We start from the raw sequence: 23,281 nt of genomic DNA, 5'->3' as shown, positions 1-23,281 counted from the left end.
ATTTGTAACGTGATCCAAGGTGGATACTGAAACACACCCATATCGCTCTATGAACGCACCATTACTGTATTTAAGTTGTTGAATGTATTGCTTTTTCGGCTGATTATATGCAAACCTAACCCCTAACTTATTTTCAGCAATATTTTATTTATTTATTTCTGATTTCCGTGTTACGTTTTGTCTCTCAAGCTTCACTTCCATTGTCGTCATTCCTGTGGGCATCTTTAAGGGGGCGCGGCTTACAATGGACATGACTTAGAGTGGGCGCAATTTCAACTTAAAATGGCCGCAGCTAGATGTATTTGCTTTATTCCCCTAATCTCCAGTCTGGGCGCTGGCTTACTCACCTATCCCTGATTGCCAATTAGGATACTTAATATGCCAGCCCTATCTTCTGGACTGGAACATTGCATCTCCTGACTCTGCAACTTGGGGTCAACAACACCACACCAGGATGTAACAAAAATAACAAAATAATGGCTTTATAAGAAGAAGATTGACATTTTTTAGTGACTCAGCACACAACTAAATCCAAATCTCAAAGTGTGCTTAAGGCAATTTGACAAATTTTGGAGCAAAAGTCATTGTTTCCAATACATTTACTTATTTTGTCGTGGCCAGCCACAGATACATTTGGACCGCTACAAAAAGATTTTCTGCTACGCATTCAGAACTCGGTTGGTAGAGCGGCCGTGCCAGCAACTTAAGGTTTCCAGGTTCGATTCCCGCTTCCTCCATCCTAGTCACAGCTGTTGTGTCCTTTGGCATGACACTTTACCCACTTGGTCCCAGTGCCACCCACACTGGTTTAAATGTAGCTTAAAGATGTAGATAATGAGTTTCACTATGTAAAGCCCTTTGAGTCACTAGAGAAAAAGCGCTGCATAACCATAATTCACTTTTACTTTGCTAGTGTACTTTTGCTTCTGATTGTTACGATCGCCACTTTCTATTGGTGTACAAGTCATTGCATTGGGGTTGTCTGTACCCATTGTCTTAACATTTTGAAAGATACATTTGAAGCATTAACGGCTTTTCCAAAATGCGTGCAATTTTATTGATGCATCCTACCAATATTTAATTTATAAGACATTGATGCATCCTAACATTTTTAATGTATAAGACTTTAATGTATTCAAAACATTTGTTATTGTATAGACATTGATGTATCCTAACATTTTTAATGTACAAGACTTTAATGTATCCTAACATTTATTACTGTATAGACTAGGGGTCACCAACCTTTTCGAAACCAAGAGCTACTTCTTGGGTACTGATTAATGCGAAGGGCTACCAGTTTGATACACACTTAAATAAATTGCCAGAAATAACCAATTTGCTCAATTTACCTTTAACTCTATGTTATTATTAATAATTAATGATATTTATCTTTGTGGAAACACTGATCATCTTAATGATTTCTCACAATAAATATATATAGAAACAGATAAATATCAATATGCAACACTTTATTTTTATATTTTCTCTAAGTGCACATTTTTCAAATTGAACATTTTCAAATGATCACTTTTAAGATAGTCTTGTGAAATCACAATATCCCATTTTAACTAGCTAGCCACTAACATTTTTGAACAAATCATGAATTACTTTGCACCATGTTTGTACAAATAATAACTTATGTAAAATACAAAAGTCAACTCTCAAATTTTTAAATAAATCATGTCACACTTTGAACTGAACACCAAATCTGTTATCTGTTTCTTTGTCAGTTAGTGAAGACCAAGTCTTTAAAATATTTTCTTGGATTTTAATTTTTTTTTTGAGTTTTGTCTCTCAGAATTAAAAATGTTGAGCAAAGCGAGACCAGCTTGCTAGTAAATAAATAACATTTAAAAAATAGAGGCAGCTCACTGGTAAGTGCTTGTCAAGTGTTTTGCTTTTTTCACTGTGCTTATCCCACACTTGTAGGGATGTACCAATGCTGAATGTAGCTTCTGGATTTCACTCAAAAGACCAGACTGTAGTTACTTTTTTCCTTTTATTTTCCTTTAGTTTGCAACAGTTTTTCCAACGAAGAAACAGCTTCTTTTTTCTTCTTTAGTCTTTTTAGCAGTCTTTAGCAGTGTTAGTAGACTTTAGTTTCTTTAGCTGTCTTTAGTAGCCTTTAGCTTCTTTAGTAGGTGAAAAACCTTTAAGGACAAAACACCACAAGATTAACATGCTGTAAAAAAATCAATCAATTATCAATCCCATAATTTACAATTATTAATTAGGCTATCAAACACTTAACAATTAAACAAGTGCAAGAAAATGGATTAATATTTTCCCTTTAAGTTAATTCAGATTTTAAATAAATTGTCTCAACATAAATGCACCAAGATACATATAAAATACATTTAACACCAGAAACACAATAGATAAATGCCGCAGAAAACCCAAAATGCAAATACATAAATACCTAACCAATTAACCACCTATTTTAGATACATATTTAAAATCCATATCCAATATAAATATATTATTAATTTAGCAGTGAAACACTCAATCTTAAACGCTGTCTACTGGTAGAAAAATACCCCTTTTCTATGCCCTCACTAGCAGCCAATGATCCAACACAGTTAAATCCAACAATTTAAGTTGAGCGACTTCACCCTCCTGATGAAGCAAACTGCTCCAACATTTATCAAACTAAGCAAAGAATCACAACACTTCCTTACTAAACAACAGTTACACAAAACACCGTGTGTATTTAGCCTCCAGACTAAGCACGCTACATGCACACAACTCCTAGCACCCCCCTCCATCTCACCAGCGCAACAGGTGCGCCACACCCACAAAGAGAAATAAAGTGCAATCTTACCGGCTGTCCGTTCAGCTTTTGGTTTTGGTACACTTTTGGCACAACTCTGTGTTATCTGTAATGAACCAAACCTTTCTCCACTCTGCGCTGGCGTCTTTTGTACTCCTTGATTTGACACAGCTGTCTAATTACCGGGCTCGCGCACCAGCAGACGAGACGGGAGCGTGCCGCGTTATACCTGCGCGTGAACGTAAACTGATAATAATGCCGAATTATATACATTTCCTGGGGTTGCCTAGGTGAATAGGGATGTGGATGTGCTGTAAAATAAAATACAATTTTATTAAGTGGGGTTTGGCTGGTTGCCAAGCAGCCGCAGTTACGCGCTCGCGCATCAGCTGACGAGACAGTGCTGCTATTTGAGCCATTTTTAGAACATGCCAGCGGGCTACTCATCTGGTCCTTACGGGCTACCTGGTGCCCGCGGGCACCGCGTTGGTGACCCTTGGTATAGACATTGATGTATCCTAACATTTTTAATGTATAAGAAGACATTGATGCATCCTAATTTTTTTATGCATAAGACATTGATGTATCCCAACATTTCTAACGTGTAAGACTTTAATGTATCCTAACATTTATTATTGTATAGACATTAATATATCCTAAAGTTTATTACTGTATAGACATTGATGTATCCTAACATTTTTAATGTATTACACATTGCTGTATCCTAACATTTTTTATGTAAAACACATTGATGTATCCTAAGTGTGTATGACGTTTTATTGATGAATATCATAGTCACCATGACAGCTGTGTTTATTTAGTAAGCTATTATGAGCTATGACTGTATATCAAGATGTCATTTTACTTATTTTGTGTCCGTTATTATTCGTCCATGGTCAATTATGCAAACTAGTCAATGACATCATTTGTGACTCTTTATTTTCCTTTACTATTTACTAGAAGACAGCTGCTATACTGATTCATCTCACCCTTTCCAGGTCCTGTTGGGAAGCCTGAAGCAGTGTCTGTCCGGAGGAAATCCACACGTGTGCCATGTTCACATAAAGACCAAGACCTTGATCCTGCAACCAGTCGCACACTTGATCCTTTGACCAGCGTGCGAAGGGAGCGTCCACGTCACTAAGATAATCAGAAAGTAGAATAAAATGAAAAGTCAGCTTTTCAAGACAAGAAGCTCCCACTGGGTGTGTAATTACTGAATGAATGCCTACTTGTTGACTTGCTGGAAATCACGAGACCAGCCCAGTCTGGGTCCAGCTGTGGCTCGCACACCACCCCTCTTAAAATCTCCAGGTGGCAGGTTGGCGTCTAGGTCAAATGTAGTAGACTGGCTTCTTCTAAGCCTTAAATCAAATAATATAATTAACATTTTAAAAGGTGTCTGTCGGAATATTTGATACAAAAAATTAAAGCTATGTAATTTTGCACTTACTTGCCAAATAATTTCTTAATTCCTTTGGACTTTTTCTTGCCCTCTGGGGTGGTGGAGAGTGTGTTTGTGCTGTCGCTGTTTGCCGACCTCTGAGGCAGTCCAGCCAGGTCCAGATGGTCGGTACCTTGATGCTCAGTTTCAGCTGTGCAGACAAATGGAAACAGAACGTTAACAGGTTGATGAGCATTAAAAAGCACAACTCCTTTGTAGTGCCTGAAAGCAGCCAAACAGACATGTGATGACTCCTTGTTTGACATGGGGCTAGAAAGCTGGTCTTTGCATGCAGATTGGTGCATGCATCCAAAAACATTTTTATTTTTTTCCTTAATGAAAAAGAGTTAAAGGTTTCATTGTAGGAGGATCAAGATGTATGATGTATCATTTCGGTTGGATACATGTTTGTGTCTTGGGTGGGGTTTTGCAGCAAAGAAGAAAGAAGAAAAATATACATGCAGGCACAAAGGAAAATGAACATACACAACAGACTACTTGTATGTTGCACAGGCATGTGACTAGCTACAATGGTTTTGCCATTGGGACAATGCAGCTGCTACAATGTGAGCCGGAGGATGAGCAGAAGAAGGAAGAGTTGTTTTTTTCCGCCGTCCTTCCTGCAGTGACCCGTGTGTTATACTGTACCTAGCATAGGTGCGCTCGCACTCCGGCTGCGGTCTTCATGTGTTACATGGACACACAACACACCACAGGTACCCATCAAAAAGAAAAACAAGACAATCAGAATTCATGATTGAAAAAAACTAAAGTTTGGAAGGGGACTAATAGACGAGGGTCTGTCCTGGGGGACAAAAGGTACATTCTGATGCTGTCAAGCGATTACAAAAAAAATAGCGATTAATTCCTTAGGATCTGTAATTTATTAACAAAATTAATCTTTTTATTCTCACATACTCCCCGTGACTGCATGGGCTTCCTCCCACTTCCAAAGACATGCACCTAGGGATAGGTTGATTGGCAACACTAAATTGGCCCCAGTGTGTGAATGTGAGTGTGAATGTTGTCTGCGATGAGATGGCGACTTGTCCAGGGTGTACCCCGCCTTCCGCCCGAATGCAGCTGAGATAAGCTCCAGCACCCCCCGTGACCCCGAAAGGGACAAGCGGTAAAAAATGGATGTATGGATAAAAAATTATAATAAAAGTCCTCAACTTGAAATATTTTCATTTGAATTTATTACATTATTATTAAGATAGGTATTTAAACAAAAAAGTGGTTTATAAAATAATTTATTGTTTTTAACAGATTTAAAGCGTCTGTTTTATTTACTACAATAAAACACAAGGTAATATAAAGTGTTGAAGTTAACATCAAAACCGTTACCATTTTTCTGAGCAATTAGTACTGAATGTTGAACTTGAACGTTGTCCCTGCTTCAGATGTTAAAAAACTAAATAAAACATCGCCATTAAATGTAATCTATTAATGTTTAAGAGAATAAATTTTACAAATAAAACTTTGTCAAAATTACATGTTAAAATTTGTAAAATGGATCAAAAGGACATTTTGGCTTTGATTGGTTTTCCTGACTGTCAGTCACATGTGATAATGTCTCGTACATGTAGTGCTGGGCGATATGGAAAAAAATGTATATCACGATATGGATCATTTTATATCACGATATACCACGATATAGCTATGGTACGCTTTCAGTTCTATGAAAAATTTAACAACATACATGACCTCTTACCTTTTTTCTCACTTTATTTGCAAGTGAAATAAACAAATACATTTGATATAGCAAACAACAATAGCAACAAAACAAATTTTTAAAGTTTTTAAAACACATTTTTAAAGTTTTACAAGTATTCAAGTTTCTCTGAAGTGCAGTCAGAACGCTAGATCATAACTAAAAATAAACATACTTTTGGTATCCGATGTAAGCAATTGCAATAAAAAATCTTGAAGTGCACGTCTCTGGCATCATTAACGTTAGCCTTTAGTGCAGTCAGAACAGTAGATCAGAATGAAATTTAAACAAATACTTTTGGTTTATCAAGTGTACCGGGACCATACCTTTAACAATGAGGCGTGCAATGGCGTCTGTTATTTGTCGGTAAATGCGGGACGTTTTCTCGTAGGGTTTGTTTCGTACCAGAGCGTCTTGAATTTTTGGTTGATTGGGTTTAGCGCTGGTAGCATTGATTGGTGTGACTCTTGCCTTTTGGGTCTCAATGTACTCCTTCTCGTGGTGTTTTCTGAGGTGGTAGAATAGGTTGGTTGTGTTAGCGTCAGGTGACGGAACACTTTTCTTGCATACTTTGCATATGAGCGTTTTCTGCTCTGAATCCGTCACTTTGAAACCAAAATAAAGCCAGACTGACGAGCTACGCCCTCGTTTGGGTAGGAGTTCGTCCTTGGACTCCGTCTCTGCCTCATGTGTGTAACCCAGGTAACCCGCAACGGCGTGAGACGCTGGACACAAAGAGGGCACGTAATGCGGCGTCATGTCGCAAAATCGAAAGAGAAATGCGAGCCTACATGTCAACGCATTCTTTTCTTTGTAAGAAAATATTGTTTTCTCTCCCGTTTGACACCAAATACACTTACTGAATGTGTGCAATTATTATTGTTGTTACTATGAATCATCTGATGGCACAAAGCCTATGGATAAAATACAGCCTATCGCTTGAAACGATAAAAATAGAAATTGTACGATAGACATTTTTCTATCGTGCCCACAATACGTATCGTCATATCGCCCAGCACTACGTACATGTATACACTATACCATGTCTTTAACCTTATTTAACAACATAACATAAACCTATGCAATTAGTTTCATTTTGTGGACCGGCAGACACACAAGCATGCAACTTATGAATTGCCCTCGCGATTAAAACAACATTTTTCGCTATGTAAGTGTGCTCTGATTTAAAAAATAATAATAATATACATATTATACATGTAATATATCACTATATTGATACGCAGATGTGTTGTTAAGGCTGGGCAGTATACCGGTATTACAAATTATACTGGTATATTTTAGAAAGAGGTATGTACTGTATTTGGGACAATTATGCCATACCAATATATGTAAGCCTTGATGTGTGGACGCGGAAGTCTTTCTGCTCATCCTGTCTGCGCAGGGTGCTGTCCCGCCTCCTCCACGCAAAGAGTGAGGAAGGGTATAAACCACGCTCACTTGACACAAAGTCCAGTACGTTGAGTGTGTGGAGCATACCTGGCAACCTTTCCCTTTTTGCCGGGAAGTCACGTATTTTGTCCTCCTTTCCCGGGAAAGGAGGACAAATTATGCCGATCCCAATTTCCCCCCAGATGTTGCTCTCAATAAAAAAAAAATCCTCAGGAGTATTGCCAGCAATGGGATCTTTGACCTAAGCCTCGGCAACACGCATTTATGACAGCAGCGTGGCGAGTTGCAATTTACGTGATTATATCAAATTAACAACGCGAGAGAGAAGGATGCACTTAAAAAACGATGGAGAAGACATCCATTCATTTTCTACGAATTTTCCCTTTCGGGGTCACGGGGTGTGGCTGGAGCCTATCCCAGCTGCATGCGGGCGGAAGGCGGGGGTTCACCATATTGCTGCCAAAATATGAACTTTGTGTAAATAGATATGTTCTAGATTAAACATTATGAAAAAAAACAGATTTAAAAAGCTGCCAGAAGTAATTAACTCGTTATATGAGCTTCTTAGTCACAACTACTTTGCTCAAGAAGCACTGCCACAAGAAATGTATACACAATCTGAAAGGGTGTTTAGCTGCAGTGGCAACATTGTCAGCTGCCACACTGCATCCTGCAGTTGGCGTCTTGGTGTTCCTGGCCTTCAATTTTAAGGGTTTTCTACAAATGTTGAGCTAAAAAAAAACATTTTTGTTAAAGGTAAATTATTTCCAAGTTGCTGCTGAGGTTTAAAATGTCCTCTTAAACCAGGGACTTTATTTTATATTGTGTGTTTTTCTTATGAGCTAAAGAATTGAGCATAGCTAAAGGTTTGTTTTAAAGAAGATTGAGGATTATACTTTACTATATTATTGATGAATATCAATAATATTTACTGTATTATTTTCAAGGCTTTTTTAATATTTTTTGTGCATCTATCTATCTATGCATGAAACTTAAAAAATTCCAGAAATGTACTCATGTTAAGTATTTGTTTAAATAACAACTTGACACGCATATTTGGGTTTGACTTTTGTCTAAATCCGCTTTCCAGAAAAAGTACTGCGATATATATTTTATATCGGTATTCAGCCAAAATATATCAGGATATGAGTTTTGGTCCATATCGTCCAGCCCTGTGTTATAGTAGTATAAAGTCAGCTTAATGTGTAATGTAAAACACATCTAGAAGTGACACATTCCTCTATAGCTTGTCTAATAAAGCGATACATATTATAATAATGATAAATGGGTTATACTTGTATAGCGCTTTTCTACCTTCAAGGTACTCAAAGCGCTTTGACAGTATTTCCACATTCACCCATTCACACACTGATGGCGGGAGCTGCCATGCAAGGCGCTAACCAGCAGCCATCAGGAGCAAGGGTGAAGTGTCTTGCCCAAGGACACAACGGACGTGACTAGGATGGTAGAAGGTGGGGATTGAACCCCAGTAACCAGCAACCCTCCGATTGCTGGCACGGCCACTCTACCAACTTCGCCATTACTCTTGGAAACATTTTTAAAAAGGCATTGTCACATTAACGATAAAAACAAGACAACATTCAAACTTCTACAAACCATAAACACACTTCTGATCTGTCTTTAGGTTCATTATGAATATTTTAGACTATTTGTATAATAATCATCCTATCGCCACTTTTATAGTCGCTAAAAAATCTTGTGACAGAGCAAGACCTCTTTTTATATACATATATACATACACTACCGTTCAAAAGTTTGGGGTCACCCAAACAATTTTGTGGAATAGCCTTCATTTCTAAGAACAAGAATAGACTGTCGAGTTTCAGATGAAAGTTCTCTTTTTCTGGCCTTTTTGAGCGTTTAATTGACCCCACAAATGTGATGCTCCAGAAACTCAATCTGCTCAAAGGAAGGTCAGTTTTGTAGCTTCTGTAACGAGCTAAACTGTTTTCAGATGTGTGAACATGATTGCACAAGGGTTTTCTAATCATCAATTAGCCTTCTGAGCCAATGAGCAAACACATTGTGCCATTAGAACACTGGAGTGATATTTGCTGGAAATGGGCCTCTATACACCTATGTAGATATTGCACCAAAAACCAGACATTTGCAGCTAGAATAGTCATTTACCACATTAGCAATGTATAGAGTGTATTTCTTTAAAGTTAAGACTAGTTTAAAGTTATCTTCATTGAAAAGTACAGTGCTTTTCCTTCAAAAATAAGGACATTTCAATGTGACCCCAAACTTTTGAACGGTAGTATATATATATATATATATATATATATATATATATATATATATATATATATATATATATTTATATATATTTTTTTAATTTTATTTTTTATTTTGCGGCATGGCGATTGTGTTTTTATCTCAGTCAAGCACAAGAAAAGGGTGAGACAACTCGCAGGCATACAGAGACAGTAACCTTAGAGATTACAATTTTGATTAATGCAAGTAAAAAACATAACGCGCTAAATTTGACTGTAATTAATTTTTCTTAATTAACATGATAATTTGAAAGCCCTAGTATACACCAGCATGCAAACTGACTTTTGTATAAAAATGAGGGCCACAGTTTGTGAGCAGCAAATTATGGTCTGTGTGGTATTTCACTTGGGTGTGGCTTGGAGCTATAGAAACATTTCTCCGTGAGGGGGGAAAAGGCCAGTCACCTTGCTGCGTGCTTACCAAGATTCTGTGAGTTTCCAGTCTTCTTTCCCCCGCGGAGCTTGAAGAATCCCTTTCCAAAAGATGATCGTGCCTTTTTGGAGCCAAAGCTCTCATCCCCTGCGGTGGCGATCGAGGTGGCAGGGGGATTCACTGGTGGCTTCTCAGCCATTTGAATGATCTCCTCACTTGTGTTCTGGAATAATGCAACACAGTTGGATTGGGACTTAAAAAGAGCTGATTAAAACAAAATACAATTTGAATCAACATGTTCCTTGCCTTGTCATTCTTGCTCCTTTCTACAAGGTTGTGGGAGACAGTCATGGCTGCATCTAGGCTGCTGTAAAAAGCATCAGGATCAGCTTGTGCGGATTTAGCACATGACTTACTGTATTATGTTGGGGACAATATCTTCTAATAAATCACCTTTCCACATGTGCTTCTGCAGACTCTGCGACTTGCTCTGTATCAGCAGGGCTGGGCGAGGGTGTACCATCATCATTCAGCCTATTTATGAGCTCCAGCTACACGCCAAAGACAAAATAACAAAACGCAGTAGAGTCCACTGTCAATGAAGGTTTCCTGCCAAAGCCTCCAGCATAAACTGCACAATAACTGACAGAATAAATGATTTGCTAAATTGGCTGTCAACACGTCAATGCTAATTTTAAATGTGTGAATTGTGTGTGTATGTGAGCCATTTGTGTCTAACCGTTTTAAAGTTTATTGAGAGTTGACGTCCCTTGTGCCCTTCGTTCTACACATTGACATTTTGACACATGATGGATTAATCATTCAATATGTCATGAAATAAATGTTGGTATTTGTGGTGCCCCCTTTGAGTTGTCGTCAAACTGCTTTGGAAGACATAATGACTTATGGCCAATGAGTTGTTAAGATGTTTTGCTTGATGGTGGCCATGTTTTTCAACCAATCCTGCTCCGATTTTGCTGATCTTGTGCTTGATAGTCCCCTAAAGGTGTGTACCAAATTTCTACGAGACCCCAATGCTACTACGAATGTTTTGTAAAGTGCATTGAGCTGTGTGAGAAATTACAAGTCATAAGTTTAGTAACAGCCCGGGTGATGTATTTGTCAGATAATAATAGCACGAGCAACCCACTAGGGTGCACCTCTATTCGGTTGGGTTGGGCCTTTTGGCCAAATGTTCTTTTGTGTGCAGCCGTTCAGGAGTAGCTTACACAGAAAATACATACTGTACACCTTTGGGGTGTCCAAACTTGCTTACATTACTGAATATTAGGGGTGTGGGGAAAAAATCGATTCAAATTCGAATCGCGATTCTTACGTTTTGCGATTCAGAATCGAATCTCATTTTTAAAAAAATCGATTTTTATTTTTTAATTTATTAAAAAAAAAATTTTTTTTTATTTAAATTACCGGTAATCAATCCAACAAAACAATACACAGCAATACCATAACAATGCAATCCAATTCCAAAACCAAAACCGACCCAGCAACACTCAGAACTGCAATAAACAGAGCAATTGAGAGGAGACACAAACGACACAGAACAAACCAAAAGTAGTGAAACAAAAATGAATATTATCAACAACAGTATCAATATTAGTTACAATTTCAACATAGCAGTGATTAAAAATCCCTCATTGACATTATCATTAGACATTTAAAAAAAAAAAAAGAACAATAGTGTCACAGTGGCTTACACTTGCATTGCATCTCATAAGCTTGACAACACACTGTGTCCAATATTTTCACAAAGATAAAATAAGTGATATTGTTGGTTCATTTAATAGTTGAAACAAATTTACATTATTGCAATCAGTTGATAAAACATTGTCCTTTACAATTATAAAAGCTTTTTTCAAAAATCTACTACCGGTACTCTGCTTGCATGTCAGCAGACTAGGGTAGATCCTGCTGAAATTCTATGTATTGAATGAATAGAGAATTGTTTTGAATCGAGAAAAAAAAAGTTTTTGAATCGAGAATCGTGTTGAATTGAAAAAAAAAATTGATTTTGAATCGAATCGTGACCCCAAGAATCGATATTGAATCGAATCGTGGGACACCCAAAGATTCACAGCCCTACTGAATATAGTTTAGATTCTACTTTACATTTAGATGTTGACATCGTGCTGTACAAACCTCATCCCGGTTCCTCCTTTGCGATGCAGCATTTTTAAGCTCGTCTTGGTCAACAAACACATGGTCGGCAGGTAAGCATGAAGAGGAACCATCGCCATTACTCTCCACATGCTCATTATCTTTGGGTTTCTCTGTTGCAGATAATTAAAAATAAAACACCATGTCACGTGACAGAATAGTACTTTGTTCGATTATATATAATATCAATTGTAATACTGTCCACAGGTCACATAGTAACAAACAACATAAAATCCTGGTTTAAGCAGCTTCCCAACTGAGTAAAAACTAAACAAAGATCCTTTCAAATGAGATTCTCTCATCTCAAAGAATGTTTATGGTACACTAGGCTAGCACCCAGATGGGTTCTAGTTTTATGAACACAAGTATTGTCATTATCTCTATTTTTGATGACCTTACATTGTAAGAATTACTTTCTACTGTAAGATGTCTAACCTTTTTTTCCTTGCACTGACATGACCATGTCCTGAACTTTCTTGTACCTCAACAAAGATTGCTTCAGTTCCTCAATCTTAAGGTCCTGCAAACAAGAGATGAACTAACATGAAGAATGGAGCGCATACGACCTTTCAAGGCAAATAATCAACTGTACCTTCTCTTCATTCGATGCCATTAACGACTCAACCGCCTTCTTCATTCTCTGCACTTCCACATCTAGTGAGCAACAACAATTGTTAGACCCGTGAAAGTCAGCGGTTTCTCGATGAGCAGTCAGTTGGAGCACAAACTGTAATTATTGGATCTGCTAAAAAACATACTTCATTAGTGGTTTTGTGTTATCAATAGTGTTGTCAAAATTAACGCGTTAACTCATGTGATTAATCACAAAAAAATATCGCATGAATCATTATATACGCAGATTAATCACAAAATGTATTTAAACCATACTTGCTCCTTTACCCTAACCGCGGATGGTCACCTGAAAAGTGGTGCAGGTTGTTATACGGTCAGTGATCAGGTGAGTAGGAGACTAAATATTGTGCTTTCTGGCAAATTTCCCTTCAAAATACTAACTGGAATTTAGATAAAACTATTACCAAATTTTGAGCAAATAAATGGAAGTGCATTCAAGTAAAACATTAAAAAAACTATTTGTGTGTGCCATTCTGACAATAAAATTGCATTTGTGTCCAAATATTGGCCTCTTATTTAAGTTAATTTAAATTATACACCCAAGTAATAACCTGTGATATATCATGTGGTGAGTTGGCTGCGATGGTGGGGGAGGATGCCGGACAGACCTGGCAGGCCCAAACGCATTGTGAGGGTCTGCTGGGAACGTCTGGCAGAGTCTCCTGTCAGAGAGAGTTTCAATTCCCACCTCCGGAAGAACTTTGAACATGTCACGAGGGAGGTGCTGGACATTGAGTCCGAGTGGACCATGTTCCGCACCTCTATTGTCGAGGCGGCTGATTGGAGCTGTGGCCGCAAGGTAGTTGGTGCCTGTCGTGGCGGTAATTCTAGAACCCGTTGGTGGACACCGGCGGTGAGGGATGCCGTCAAGCTGAAGAAGGAGTCCTATCGGGTCGCGGAGGCAAAAACTTGGACATGGGAGGAGTTCGGCGAGGCCATGGAAAACGACTTCCGGGCGGCTTCGAAGCGATTTTGGACCACCATCCGCCGCCTCAGGAAGGGGAAGCAGTGCACTGTCAACACCGTGTATGGTGCGGATCGTGTTCTGCTGACCTCGACTGCGGATGTTGTGGATCGGTGGAGGGAATACTTCAAAGACCTCCTCAATCCCACCGACACGTCTTCCTATGAGGAAGCAGTGCCTGGGGAATCTGTGGTGGGCTCTCCTATTTCTGGGGCTGAGGTTGCTGAGGTAGTTAAAAAGCTCCTCGGTGGCAAGGCCCCGGGGGTGGATGAGATCCGCCCGGAGTTCCTTAAGGCTCTGGATGCTGTCTTGGTTGACAAGACTCTGCAGCATCGCGTGGACATCGGGGGCGGTACCTCTGGATTGGCAGACCGGGGTGGTGGTTCCTCTCTTTAAGAAGGGGAACCGGAGGATGTGTTCCAACTATCGTGGGATCACACTCCTCAGCCTTCCCGGTAAGGTCTATTCGGGTGTACTGGAGAGGAGGCTACGCCGGATAGTCGAATCTCGGATTCAGGAGGAACAGTGTGGTTTTCGTTCTGGTCGTGGAACTGTGGACCAGCTCTATACTCTCGGCAGGGTCCTTGAGGGTGCATGGGAGTTTGCCCAACCAGTCTACATGTGCTTTGTGGACTTGGAGAAGGCATTTGACCGTGTCCCTCGGGAGGTCCTGTGGGGAGTGCTCAGAGAGTATGGGGTATCGGACTGTCTGATTGTGGCTGTCCGCTCCCTGTACGATCAGTGTCAGAACTTGGTCCGCATTTCCGGCAGTAAGTCGGACACGTTTCCAGTGAGGGTTGGACTCCGCCAAGGCTGCCCTTTGTCACCGATTCTGTTCATAACTTTTATGGACAGAATTTCTAGGCGCAGTCAAGGCGTTGAGGGGATCCGGTTTGGTGGCTGCAGGATTAGGTCTCTGCTTTTTGCAGATGATGTGGTCCTGATGGCTTCATCTGGCCAGGATCTTCAGCTCTCACTGGATCGGTTCGCAGCAGAGTGTGAAGCGACTGGGATGAGAATCAGCACCTCCAAGTCCGAGTCCATGGTTCTTGCCCGGAAAAGGGTGGAGTGCCATCTCCGGGTTGGGGAGGAGACCCTGCCCCAAGTGGAGGAGTTCAAGTACCTAGGAGTCTTGTTCACGAGTGAGGGAAAAGTGGATCGTGAGATCGACAGGCGGATCGGTGCGGCGTCTTCAGTAATGCGGACGCTGTATAGGTCCGTTGTGGTGAAGAAGGAGCTGAGCCGGAAGGCAAAGCTCTCAATTTACCGGTCGATCTACGTTCCCATCCTCACCTATGGTCATGAGCTTTGGGTCATGACGGAAAGGACTAGATCACGGGTACAGGCGGCCGAAATGAGTTTCCTCCGCCGGGTGGCGGGGCTCTCCCTTAGAGATAGGGTGAGAAGCTCTGCCATCCGGGGGGAGCTCAAAGTAAAGCCGCTGCTCCTCCACATCGAGAGGAGCCAGATGAGGTGGTTCGGGCATCTGGTCAGGATGCCACCCGAACACCTCCCTCGGGAGGTGTTTAGGGCACGTCCAACCGGTAGGAGGCCACGGGGAAGACCCAGGACACGTTGGGAAGACTATGTCTCCCGGCTGGCCTGGGAACGCCTCGGGATCCCCCGGGAGGAGCTGGACGAAGTGGCTGGGGAGAGGAAAATCTGGGCTTCCCTGCTTAGGCTGCTGCCCCCGCGACCCGACCTCGGATAAGCGGAAGAAGATGGATGGATGGATGGATGGATATCATGATTAATCTAAATTCCAAAAGAAAATAGTTATTAATCAGATTTTTTTTTTTAAACATTTGACAGCACTAATTATTTTTTAAAGGTTTCCAACAAATACCAAATTGTTTTTTTCCAGCACTGATGCATCTTAATAATGTTAAAAATAGTAACGACCGAGTATGTTAACGGTAATTATATTTATATAGCGCTTTTCTTTAGTGACTCAAAGCGAAACCCATTATCTAAGTTACATTTAAACCAGTGTGGGTGGCAGGTGGGTAAAGTATCTTTCCCAAGGACACAACGGCAGTGACTAGGATGGCGGAAGCGGGGATCGCACCTGAAACCCTCAAAATGCTGGCACGGCCACTCTACCAACCGAACCACGCCGCCCGGGTAATAAATGTGATGTATTTTACGACCTACGGATGGAATATAATTACATCCTACATCTTTAGAAGATACCAAAAAATATTTGAATATTTCATTTTAAGTTTAATCATTGCTGAAGTTCAGTACAGACAACCCCAAGAGCACATACAGTGCTACATCAGTATTTGGGTTTTCGGGGAAGTATAATGTCAGAAATGTCTCGGTTATTGTGCAGCCAAACATTGCGCCAAACAAACTCGTCCTTTTGCCACTACATCATTCCATGGATGAGAACCCAAACAAAATATTCCACGGGTTGGTGACTGTCTCTGTAAGGAACGGATAGCGGTTCTTTAAGAGTTGGGACACTATGGACAGATTCCAGCCAGGAACTCCTTTAATCATCTTTATTGTGTGTGTGTGTGTGTGTGTGTGTGTGTGTGTGTGTGTGTGTGTGTGTGTGTGTGTGTGTGTGTGTGTGTGTGTGTGTGTGTGTGTATGTGTGTGTGTGTGTGTGTGTGTAAGTGGTGGGGGTTATTTGTTCATAGAATGAACGAAAAACAAACAACTGATGTCTATTTTCTTCCTTCTGTTAAGCACTGTGTACCCTGCAATTATGAGGCGTTCAAGTACACTGCGTAGTGTTGGGCGAATTGGCTTTCAGAGAGTCTGTGCTTTTTATATTGATTATAGCTGTAAAATAGGTCACCATGGAGTGGACCCAAAGAAAGTTGCAAGTGCCACCGCTTTGATGACTATTACTATATCTAGGATTGCAATGTAAATTTTCCTAGATAACACAGGTTCAGAGGGAACGGTTTATGGGAGACACAGTATTGAACGTGTAATAAGTCAACCTGCTGCTGAATTATACGATAAAGTTCAAGTGAGAAAGTGCACAGTAGCTTAAACAAGGCACTCTTTAAATGTGTATTTGTAACAGACTAGAGTGATAAAGCATTTTAAATGCACAAAAGAGATTGGAACGCACAAATATGGACACATTACAAACAGTGTCTCACAGGTCACTGCACATAACGACATTGGTTAGCAGGACACACATTTGTCGCTGGTGTGAACAGGGAGTGTTTTAGATAGGTTTGGGGTGGTGGGTTCATGAGGGCTGCAGGAATTGAGGCAGAGGGATGAGTGAACAGCTTGAAAGGTTACAAACACATTTCATTCCTCATTCTTGTCAAAATCACAAAACAAAACACTCCTTGTTGCTGTACCAGCTTACATGTTAAAAACACACGGCTACTGCCTTGAGGATGATGTTGGTTTGGTTCGGTTTAGATCTTTAGAAGCTGCATGAAAATGACACAATTTGTCAGAGTTGTGGTGCTCTTAGGGCAAATATTAGCACTCGGATGGACAAAAACGGACAAGCAGAGTTCACATGGCTCATGCTCGTTCATGCAAGTAGAAGATAAGATGGGTGCAATTATAAATGGAAGCATAGACCCTCTTACGTTTTTCTTTCAGCCTCTTTTTAAGGGTTTCATCTGGATGAGAGAATAAAGAGGGAAAAAAATAGGGGAAAAACAGAATCTGCCGTCAATCGGGACTTTGATTAAAAAGTACCCCACTGTCTTGGTGATTCAACTATATTGCTAACATGCGAGTTCACACGTCATGTATGCTCCTGTTCAATCATGCTGAACCATTTCTCACCTCTCTCTGAAGGATCTGCACTGCTTGAGGCCATGGTTTTGAAGCCCGTTTCCTCTTGAGGTTTGTCCATCTCTCCATCTTTGCCCTCCAGTTGTCTCCTCAGCATGCCAATCTCCTCCTATCAAACAGAGAATAGGTGTTGAGGTCATTCTACACATTTATACCAAGCCCAACGTCTCATTACAAAAAGCACAACACAAGGTTCACAGATGCAGATGTGATGCGCAGGCAAGCAGGCCACACCTACTGCAAAGGTGTGAGGTGAGTGGTACTGTAAGCACAGAGTAAGCTTCATTAAGGAACAACCAACTCATTCAGGACACATTATAAAAGCAAATATAGGAGGATCAGTGCAGGACTCAGACATAAAAACAAATTCAAGGAAGGTATGTTAAAATTAAGTCTGAATTAAGGATATACATTCTGTAAATGTTGGGTCTAAAGGGTTAAAGCCCAAAGTAGGTCTGCAAGGCCACTGAAACTGTTTGACATCCTTAAAAATAAAACAGAGGAGGAGCCGTAGGAAGGGAGAGGCCAGACCTATAATGATACAGCAGACACAACAGTGATCTGAGAAACGCCAACCTTCAGAGCCAGAAGTTTGTGCTCCTTCCTCTGTTTCTCATACTGCATCTGGCCCAGTTTGATTTTCTGGCTAGAAAGCTTGGCCATTAAAGACTAACGGTAGAGAAAGAAAACCAAGACAAGGAGAAAAAATGTGAAAGAAAGAAGAAGTGAAAGAGATACACCATAAAGACAATAGTACTGAAGCACATATTTCTAATCATTACTCAAGGTTGGGGCACTTCAAACTACTTAAATCCTAATTGTATGTTTATTTCTCACTAAGGCATTTTAGGCAATTCTATATTTTTTCACCTTTGTGGGAACAGTTTAGGGAGCAGAGTATGTTCCCATAAAATTGTGCACCAGTGCACAAAGCAAGGTCCATAAAGGCATGTTTGGACAAGTTTGGTTTGAAAGAAGGTCTGACCCTAAACATTAGTGACCACTGAACTTACCGCAAGCTTGAAAGGATACAATTTCTCACATGCGCGCCAACACCTTGTTTTTTTAAAAGCTTCACCAGAAGAGTTGTAACTGTTACTGTTGCAAAGACGGAACAATTTCTTTCAGATGAATTGGTTTTAGTCCAAAACATATTAAAATTAAATTAAACTTTTCATCATATAGATAAATTAAAAAGTGAAAAAAAAAATTGTAATGGGGGTCAATTTAGCCAGGGGCGGCCCTGCATAGCATTGGTGATTTCTCCTGGTATGTCTTTACACTTGTAATTGGGTTCTGTAGAACAAGGCAATTTAAAAAAGAGATGGATTGTGCACACTCTTGGTACAGTCGGCTTGGAATTAACTCTGCAAACCAAAGGCTGGACAGTAAAAAAAGAAATCAAATGCATGAAGACAAAACCTTTGTCTCGGTATCTGAGACAATTATCAAGAAAATGTGTTTGAATAGCCGTCCCAACTCAATAAACCTTTAACTTTATACCAAGCATCTCAAAATAAGACATGGACATCGCAGGTTAGTGGCTTTGTAGAAGCTACTTGCTACTTGCTTTGTACAAGAAATGGGCTCAATAAGGTGCTTAATTATAGCCCGATAAAAATACAAGACAATTTGGAGCTTGTAAAATAAACTTTAGTCAGTTCAGAACCTTAAACATAAATAACTAAGAGCCCCCACATGTTGTGGTATCATGATTTTAAGTTGTTCACATACAGTAAAACAGAAGATCCCCGCGTATTCGCAGTTTGGCATTTGCTAAATGAATTTTTTGTTCTATAAATTGTATTTTGAATGGTAACTTAAATAGAGAATGCTATCTACAAGGGAAAAGGCTGCTGCTGTAAATCCAGAAGAAGGTGCTGACTCACAAACATTTTCTAGCAGAAAGATGCTTTAACAAGTTTTGTTGGTAGAATACTGTGTACTGTATGCCTGTAATTGTCTCTTGAAAGGGGCTCTTTGCAACATTTACACAGATGCCTAGATGACGCCAATTTTCCAATGTATTTTACACAGTATTTCCCACTCTCTCACAACTTCTAGTACGTAATGACGTAATTACGGAACACATGCACATGCATTAGCTTTAGGTGTGGTTAGCTAAAAATAGCAATTTGGATTGACTAGCGGTAGAAAATGAATGGATGGATGGATGGATTGCTAGCGTTAGACTGTATCAATTAACATAACAACAACATGACTGCAACTTGTTCGTTGCTTCTCTTGGACTGTTTTTGTATGTACGTGTTGACGAGGCAGGGTGAGTGACCACCGTGAACACCAATCATTTTATTTGGGCTGGTAAAAAAGTTGTATTACATAAACTTTGTAATTGTAAAAAATATAGGCAATTGTCAAACAAATGTGTTCTGTTAAACCAGTAATAGTAACATAAGCTGGTGTACTTGTTTAAATGTTTTGCTTTGAAATATGTTACTGTGAGGAAGTTGCAAACAGCACCTTTAAATATCCATCCATCCATCCATTTTTTACTGCTTGTCCCTTTCCGTGTCTCGGGGGGGTCGCTGGAGCCTATCTCAGCTGCATTCGGGCGGAAGGCGGGGTACACCTTGGACAAGTCACCTTTAAATATGTAAAACTGAATTCAAAATATGTTTAAGAACAGTAAGAGTATATAGTCGAATTTAGAGTATCAAAAATAGACATTTTAGGGCTTTTTATGGCTGCATCCATAATTTGCGGTTTTTCGCCATCATATCTAGTATAGAGGTAACATAAAACTATATGCCAATCTTGATTTGATCTGACCAAGCTAAGTCTATGACCATGAACTGATGAAGCCTACTCGGATGAGACAAACCAAACAGTCCAGTTGCGGTCGATTAAAAGCCCTGTGATTACAATAACCTGAATGAATGAGAACGTTCATAGATATATGCTAATCTCTACGGTACATGAAATGAGTGAAACTTTTAAGGTTATTGTATGTTGAAGTGATGTAGTATGGAAGGCTGAAGATGTGTGCTTGCTTTAAATTAGGTTTTATTTGGACCATGACCGTAAAGGGGAAAAAAGAAGAAAGTACAAACCAAGTAAAGCAAACAGTTAGACAAGAATGGTTTGTATTTAAAGCATTGTGTGCGATAACTTACCTTTGTGGTTTTAAGTTTCTTTTCATATTGTTGCTTTTCACTCTCGTGCTCGGTCAATCTGTACCGCAGTTCATTAATTTCTAGAATCAAATCCTGAAAGAAAAGGAAACTCTTGTAAAAGTATTTTTTCCAAAAGGTAATCAGCTCCAACAGCCCCCAATTAGCAAGTTCTATAAAAACAATGCACCCTGTGACATCTGGGATAACCATAGTTGTGTACAGATGGTTGACAAATGGTAGGGGCAGGGACAATGCAAAGTTGTGGGTTCTGTACCGAGGATGTCGTTGTGGCTTGTACAGCCCTTTGAGACACTTGTGATTTAGGGCTATATAAATAAACATTGATTGATTGATTGATTGATGGAACATGTGAGTTCTCTGAAAAGAACAATTTGTTTCACTAGGGCGGAGACGACAACAGCACTAGTGTGCCGTGTGTCAAAACGTTTTTATGTATTCTTAAACATTCATCTAGGACAAAATTCAAACATTAACATTTCGACAAGGAGCCAGTACACTAAATTCACAATAACAACAGTAATTTAATTCCGATAAGAGAATGTGATGTACCATAATGTAACTGTATGCATGCAGACACACTCCTGGCCTGTATGAATGTTCAAAATAAATTAATACATAACAGTACTACTTTTATTAACAACACTGAAATCAAGCCCACCACATTCCTTGATTAGGGAATGTTGGCATTTCCCCAAGGTAAGCATGCAGCTGCTTTGAAAAATCTGCCCCCCGCCCCCAGTTGACAACATGAATCCTCATCTATTTGGTGTGTGGTAAGGGTGGTTGTGTGTGTGTGTTTTGGGGGTCGGAATGGAGGAGTTGCAAGAGAAAGACGCAAAGAAAAAAACAGACTTCTCATGTCTACAGCACAAGCCCGCATACCTCACTGTCCCGAGATCTTTCATCAAAGTCCAATTGCTCTTTCTCCAAGGAATTCTGCTTCAACTTTAAGTTGGACAGTTCTGATATGAGCTCTAGCTTCTGATTCTCGAGGGCTGTCCGGCACAGAAGCTCCTACAAGGTATTAGAAAAAACACAATGCCAGAATTTGTAAGAAGCAAATGAAAGCTGATAGGAGAAAGCGCAAAAAAAACCAAAACAATAGAAAAATAACAGAGCATAAAGGCAACCTGTTGCAGCATCTCTTCAGTGGCGTTTAGCTTTTCCCTGTGCTCATCCAAACACACGTCAAGGTCCCGAATCTTCTCTCCTTGAGCCTCCACCTGGTCTGTCAGCACACTGACCTGCATGCAAACAAGACATTAGTTCCTAGAATACTTTAAAAAAAGATGTGTGTATGTGTGGCCTTTGTGGGCTTAGATCAGACCTGAAGCACCAGGGACTCTTTATCACCCTCTAGCCGAGTAAGCCTCTCCTGGTAATGGTCACCTCCACCCACATTGATGTGACCATTGGACTGCAAACACAGAACCCAAAAAAGATTAGTCCAATAATTGTTTATAGAACTGGCTGGAAGTGTAATGTATGAGAAACATACAGATGCAGTGATTCCCACAACACTACAATCTATTTGTGGCAGAGGTGACATAATGACAACACAGTCCCAAAAAGTGAGTGAAAACATGAAAATCAAAACAAATATGTTTAGAACTCCAAATTAACTTTCTGATTGTGTAGCTTTTTCCACCAACAAGACAATGCCACCTTTGAGTGCTTTTAGACGGAGGAAGGGCCAAGAGCAGTGCGCGCTTCTCGTTGAGATGAGCAACAGTACATCCTTTGTCTAACAATAAATGAAAATGAACTTGATAACTTTGCTGGCATTGATAAATTGCCACATATGTGTGTGCCTGTTTTCTTTGTTTGTCGCTTCAAACATATTTCAGTTTCATACTGAATGATCAAGATGAGCTCATCTACAGGGATGGAACGAGCCAGCATGCAGAATTTGTTGTAGAGTGAAGGCAAAAAAAAGACCACCCGACCCAATTTTTCCAACTGGATAAAAAAATTGCACTTCAGCATGTTTGACATTTATTGAATTTCAATTTTTGCTAACAGAAATTGAGTCGGTTTAATTTTTTTTAAAGTTTTAATTATTTAGGGTAATTAAACGTTGTTGACCGTCCAACTACAATGGTAAAAAAATACTAATGAAAAATAAAAGTGTATTGTGTTTGAAAGGCCTGCTTTGATTATTATTATGATTACGTTACATGTACATTACATTAATTTGGTCTCAAAATAAATTTTCCTGAGGGAACTCTCCTGAAGGAATCAATTAAGTACTATCTATCTAAAATAATGGTTACAATAATATCATTTGTCAGCAATCACTTGTGGGACAATATATGGTTATCTTCACTAGCTTAGTCACTGGTTGCAAGTTTCTAGAGGAACTTATAACTCATGCTGATAATGTTTCCATGTTGGTAACATCGAACCCTCCTGCTGGGTCTTCTTATTGTTTGGCAGACAAGGTGCATAACAACATGTTTATAAGCGAGAACGAACAAGTATCGGAACATATTTTTGTTGTTGTCTAAATGATTGTGTGGGAAACACAAACATTTTACAACAGTAAATGTTTTAGTTTCTAACG

The 23,281-nt window shown here is 39.7% G+C and overlaps 1 protein-coding gene across 7 annotated transcripts in view; it reads right to left on the bottom strand.

Annotated features, from left to right (window-relative positions):
* The window catches only part of LOC133641825 (liprin-beta-1-like), a 47,507-nt gene that overhangs the window by 7,183 nt on the left and 17,043 nt on the right, over positions 1-23,281 (bottom strand). The window contains exons 4-20 of one of the 7 annotated variants that reach the window (XM_062035864.1): positions 22,046-22,135; positions 21,849-21,962; positions 21,601-21,732; positions 20,698-20,790; positions 18,140-18,232; positions 17,555-17,672; positions 17,353-17,385; positions 12,776-12,837; positions 12,619-12,703; positions 12,166-12,296; positions 10,462-10,559; positions 10,315-10,372; positions 10,057-10,231; positions 4,863-4,895; positions 4,224-4,365; positions 4,003-4,134; positions 3,760-3,910 (exon numbers count right to left, since the gene is read on the bottom strand). In XM_062035864.1, coding sequence (XP_061891848.1) covers positions 3,760-3,910; positions 4,003-4,134; positions 4,224-4,365; positions 4,863-4,895; positions 10,057-10,231; positions 10,315-10,372; positions 10,462-10,559; positions 12,166-12,296; positions 12,619-12,703; positions 12,776-12,837; positions 17,353-17,385; positions 17,555-17,672; positions 18,140-18,232; positions 20,698-20,790; positions 21,601-21,732; positions 21,849-21,962; positions 22,046-22,135 — 1,740 coding nt within the window. Of the gene's footprint in view, positions 1-3,759; positions 3,911-4,002; positions 4,135-4,223; positions 4,366-4,862; positions 4,896-10,056; positions 10,232-10,314; positions 10,376-10,461; positions 10,560-12,165; positions 12,297-12,618; positions 12,704-12,775; positions 12,838-17,352; positions 17,386-17,554; positions 17,673-18,139; positions 18,233-20,697; positions 20,791-21,600; positions 21,733-21,848; positions 21,963-22,045; positions 22,136-23,281 lie in introns of all 7 variants that reach the window. The other 6 variants (XM_062035863.1, XM_062035865.1, XM_062035866.1 and 3 more) reach the window with 6 other exon arrangements.

Source organism: Entelurus aequoreus, linkage group LG24, assembly GCF_033978785.1.
Source record: "Entelurus aequoreus isolate RoL-2023_Sb linkage group LG24, RoL_Eaeq_v1.1, whole genome shotgun sequence".
NCBI classification, from domain to species: domain Eukaryota; kingdom Metazoa; phylum Chordata; class Actinopteri; order Syngnathiformes; family Syngnathidae; genus Entelurus; species Entelurus aequoreus.
Note: the sequence above shows the minus strand (reverse complement) of the source record. Positions and strands in the feature narration are given on the sequence as shown.